The following is a 5,526-nucleotide window of genomic DNA, read 5'->3' as shown; positions in this document are numbered from 1 at the left end:
CAACGCCAGGGTTGTTGGTTCGATTCCCACGGGGGGCCAGTATGAAAAAATAAATAATGTATGCACTCACTAACTGTAAAGTCGCTCTGGATAAGAGCGTCTGCTAAATTACTAAAATGTAAATGTATCTGTAAATAAAAAAATGTGTGCCGTCTGGTTTTCTTAATATAAGTAATTTGAAATGATTTATACTTTTACTTTTGATACTTAAGTGTATATTAGCAATTACATTTACTTTTGATACTTAAGTATATTTAAAACCACATACTTTTAGACTTTTACTCAAGTTGTATTTTACTGGGTGACTTTCACTTGAGTCATATTCTATTAAGGTATCTTTACTTTTACTCAAGTATGACAATTGAGTATGTTTTCCACCACTGGCCCTGACCTCTGCTGAGACTGTATCGCCATAAATTCGGATTGACCATACAGAGCCTTTAATGCCTCATGTCCACCAGATGCATCTAAGTCTTTGTGGTGGAAGTCATTCATTGTCAATGGAGCAGTCCGCAATGTTACGTTGGTGATGCTGCACTAGGCTGCGGTGCGTTCTGTGTACCGCATACATTCAATATTTTCAACTTGTGCGTTGCTTTACTGTGCGGTGGTACAAACGAAAGTACACACAGACTCCAACTAGCTAGCATTTAGCTAGTTGAAAAGCGAAGCACGTGCTTCAAGTACGGAAAATGCGGGCTTGACATCCAGCAAAACAAAACTCATATGGACCTGGTGGACATGGGGGTTAGCTCTTGAAAACTGCCTTCTCCCTTGCCTGGAAACCCAAAGTTGAATTGCATTGAGTTCTACGTCAGGCAGAAGGTCTGTTGCCAATGGTTGCATTGTTGTGTGCCAATACTGTTTACTCATGGTAGCCATGTTATTATGACTGATTTAGTTCATTGTTTGTAGTTGACCATTTTATATAAATGTAATCAATGTTAATTAACAGCTGTATTATATGCATACACTCTTCACTAACAGTCTTCTACATTTGTCGACCCTACCTTCTTCAGTTGGCTGAGCTCAAGCAGGAGTGTGCTGTGAGGGGTTTGGGCGTGAAAGGCAACAAAGGTGACCTTATTGGCCGGTTGCAGGCGTACCTTGAGGAGCATGGTATGATGGTCTTTCTTGCACTAACACTCACTCTTTTCTTACCAGCACTGATTGTAAAATGTAGCCTAAATGTGTGTTTTTTTTGTCGTACGAAAGCATAATGTTCCCCTGCCCTGTGAATGATGTGATGGGGAGTTCACTTCAGTTCCAACTATTTGCAGATTGTGTTGTCATGTTTAGGTGTCGGTATGTCTGTGGTTTCTTCTTTTTGCTCAGTAACAAACACTTTCCATCAGATCTACTTTTTCTCTTGACTTGTTTCTGAACTCACCTTAACAAAACCACTGCAATATAAACCTTACTCTTTCTTGGATGTTGTCATCAAATGTCTTGATTTCTCCAATAACTGAACCTTGGTTTGGTAGATGTATGTAGCATTATTCACTCTGACAGATGGGATATACATTATCTTCTGTACTATGCTCGGATAAACATTCTCGTTTTTACATCCAACTTGATGTCTTGAAAATGTGAGGAAAATATATATTTTACATTTTATGTTCCAGAAGATGAGGTGAACGAAGAGGAGGTTTTGGGAGAGTTAGAGGTAAGCATGTGAAACATGTTTAATCAAAAATTATATTATTGTTTAAAGCTGACTTTTTGTTCAGAATATTTAAAAATTGTGGTGATTTACGTGCTTGGTGTATATTTACAGGATGATCCTAAAGAGGAGGAAATCAGTGAAACACCTGCAGAAGAGGCAGCAGAAGAGGCAGCAGAAGAGGCAGTAGAAGAGGCAGCTGTACCTGAAAAGTCAGTACTCTATTTGTTACTCACACCTACCTATAGGATGTTTCATGTCCTAATGACTGGTTATTATGTGATTGAAGTAGGCCTAGCCTAATCATTGTTATCGTGATTCTCATTGAAAATTCAGCAGTTTTTCAACATGTTAAGATAAAGCTTGATGTCGGCATCTTCCTTTTTTGGTCTATGAATGTCAGTTATGATCAATTTATGTTGTCATACGGTATGCAAGATGTCTTTGGGGGATTATTTCACTGGCCGTGCAGTGGATTATTTTTGACCAATAGAGGGCAGGCTAGGTTTACAAAGTTTTCCGCTGGATAGTTTATTCAACTTCACATTTTGTCTTGCTTTTAGGGATGCTGAAAAGAAAGTTGTGAAAATCACTGCCCCATCAGTTGCGGATGAGGTATGTAGTACAGTATTCTAATTGTGTGCATGATGCACACAATAACTGCATTAAATAACTGGATTTAAAATCATTGTTTTACCCAATGTTATACTCATCAGCTCTGGGTCGTTCCATTTGATTTCAATCACTTTTGACTGCAGCCCATTTTATTTGACTGAAACTTTCTACCCATGGTCGAAGTGGTCAGAAAGTTACTTCTCGGAACTGAAAGCCAAAACATTTAGGTGATGGAGGTGCTAATAATTCACCCATTTTGTAAACCCCACCCTAGCATGAGACATCCATGTCTTCTTCAGTGGAAAATATAAACATTTGAGTTTGATATAATTGAAAAGCTTACAAACAGGGTTGTCAAACTATTTAATCATTTCTAGAATGTTTTAAAAATGTAAATAAACATCGTCATTTTTTGACCTTTAACATCAATTATCTAAAAGTCAGATGTTTTTCATTTTCACATATGTTGTAGATTAGACCCTATTTTACGTCATCTGAGGTGTTTGTGTTGTGCCCAACATCGGTTGAGACACAGCATACTCTTGAATACAGGGTGGATGTCATTTAAATCATAGAAATAGAATTCATAGAATGGACATATCCCTTCAGACTAAGGGCTGTGGCAGTCATGACATATTGTCAACCGGTTATTGTCATTCAAAAGACTGCCGGTTTCACGGTAATTGACCGTTAGTAAACATAAACACATTTAGCATCTCCAGGCCTCCATGCATACAAGCCGCTGATGCGCACCTTTGGAACATCTAGATAAATAAATAAAAAGTATATCAAATCAATTTAATATACACCATCACAATAAATCCATTATTTTAGGCAGGTCTAAAGAAACATTATGATATGAAGAAATTGTATTTCAGAAGAACAGAATATGAGTTGGCCTACTTACTGTATGTTATCTGGCTATGCACCTTGCCATAGGCTGTAGGCTAGTTCATTTAGCAGACAAGATATGCTCATAAGTCCCGTGCCATTATTTCATATTATATGATTTTATAGGAGGAAGAATATAATTTAACTTAGCAGAATAAAATAGAATGGATATTTTTCCCATTCCAGAGTGCACATATGAAGTGACTATGTTGAGCGTGTAAAAATGATCATTTGAAACAGGTCCTATATGCTAGATTTAGAGTTATTTGGCAACTTTACTTGTGAATGATACGAACCTTAGAATGTCTTAGAAATCAAAACATACAGTATATGGGCTGCATGATGCGACTATAGGCTATTGATGATTTGAGAAAGTCCCAAAAAAAGTTTGCGCTGTTCTTTCATCAAGTGATCATATACTGAACAAAAATATAAACACAACATGCAAAAATATATGATTTTACTGAGTTACAGTTCATATAAGGAAATCAGTCAATTGAAATAAATAAATTAGGCCCTAATCTATGGATTTCACATGACTGGGTAGGGGAGCAGCCATGGGTGGGCCTGGGAGGCCCAACCACTTGGGAGCCAGGTGCACCCACTAGGGAGCCTGGCCCAGCCAATCAGAATTAGTTTTTCCCCACAAAAGGGCTTTATTACAGACATAATTACTCCTCAGTTTCATTAGCTGTCCGGGTGGTTGGTCGATCCCGCAGGTGAAGAAGCCGAATGTGAAGGTGCTGGACTGGTATGGTTACGCGTGGTCTGTGGTTGTGAGGCCGGTTGGACGTACTGCCAAATTCTATAAAACGGCTAATGGTAGAGAAATTAACATTAAATTATCTGGCAACAGGTCTGGTGGACATTCCTGCAGTCAGCATGCAAATTGCACGCTCCCTCAGAACTTGAGACATCTGTGGCATTGTGTTGTGTGACAAAACTGCACATTTTAGTGTGGCCTTTTATTGGTGCACCTATGTAAATATCATACTGTTTAATCAGCTTCTTAATATTCCACAACTGTCAGGTGGATGGATTATCTTGGCAAAGGAAAATGCTCACAAACACGGATGCACAACATTTGAGAGAAATAAGCTTTTTGTACGTGTGGAACATTTCAGGGATCTTTTATTTCAGCTCATGAAACATGGGACCAACATTTTACATATTGCGTTTTATATTTTTGTTCAGTATATTTTCACCCATCAGACTAATCTCAATTTAATCTTGTCTTTACTCATATGTAAAATTAGTTTAGATTTAGAATGGCCAATTATCAAAGGGGCAGGAAGAAAAAAGACGTAATCAGTATGCACTCGAATAGCGAATGGAGACTGCTTTCCCGCTGGTTCGTTTTTTTCAATCTGGGTAGGCTACTCTGGTTATTTCACTCAATGCATCAACCACTGTTTGAGGATGCAACCTCTTGCTCAGCAACATGTGATATTCCGCCCAAATGCTGTATGCCATGGGTTCTCCAACCTTGTTCCTGCAGCTACCCAGTGCTTAATTGGGAAACAAAGTGAAATCTGTTCGGGAACATCGATAGTAACATGTTTTCACAACATAACATATTTCACTAAACTGTTGACAGCCCCTCTGTGTGCTCGAGAAAGGAATGAAGGAGAGATAGGAGATGGAAATACACGGTGGTGAGATATTCTGTAACTAAAGGTAATGTCAGCCTATTAATTATGAAGAAAAAAAAAAGCCCTATTACTAGGCTATTCAAAAACAAATGTACTATAATTTTAAGCTAACCCTGTAAGCCGCCCTGCACAATCAATGAAATAAAAGCATCGCCTAGGCCTATAGGTTCTCTCCCAGACTAATGGATAGAACGTTTGGAGGATAGCATAAGGTAACCAGTCTATCCAATACGCATAATTATACAGTCCACACTCGAAGACGATTACTAGAATTTGTTTAATTTTGGAGTATAGGCTAGACCAATTATGTACCAAAGACATCTTAAATCAGTTTTTTAAATGTTTTTCTGCCATGCGTAATATGCAGTAGGCAATGTATTGTATAACTTTTTTGGGGCTTGGGCTCATATATAGGCCTATGTGTATACATAAACTTTAATATGCCTATGGGTGTTTTTAATTAATCATCACCTTAGAATGCGCTGCCCATTTCGTTGTGTTAGGCTTTGAAACAACATCCACAATGACCATGCTTTCCACTCAGTTTCAACCTATTGTTTATCTTCTTTCTTCAAATTGATCAATCACAGTGAGGTGAGTTTTAAAAGCAAGATACTGTTTTAATGATGTGTTTGTGATTTCATTTACATTGTCAGAGTGGTTAGAGGGACAATAGAGCCCTGAGTACCAGGTCATTATGATGGT

The 5,526-nt window shown here is 38.1% G+C and overlaps 1 protein-coding gene across 1 annotated transcript in view; it reads left to right on the top strand.

Annotated features, from left to right (window-relative positions):
• Positions 1-5,526, top strand: part of LOC311134842 (netrin-4-like) — a gene marked incomplete at both ends in the record, with an annotated part of 22,052 nt that overhangs the window by 6,277 nt on the left and 10,249 nt on the right. The window contains one exon of the mRNA XM_084168621.1: positions 1,020-1,119. Within this exon, the coding sequence (XP_084024747.1) occupies positions 1,020-1,119 (100 nt within the window). The remainder of the gene's footprint in view (positions 1-1,019; positions 1,120-5,526) is intronic.

This window comes from Coregonus lavaretus (assembly GCF_964263955.1).
Source record: "Coregonus lavaretus genome assembly, chromosome: 9".
In the NCBI taxonomy this organism is placed as follows: domain Eukaryota; kingdom Metazoa; phylum Chordata; class Actinopteri; order Salmoniformes; family Salmonidae; genus Coregonus; species Coregonus lavaretus.
Note: the sequence above shows the minus strand (reverse complement) of the source record. Positions and strands in the feature narration are given on the sequence as shown.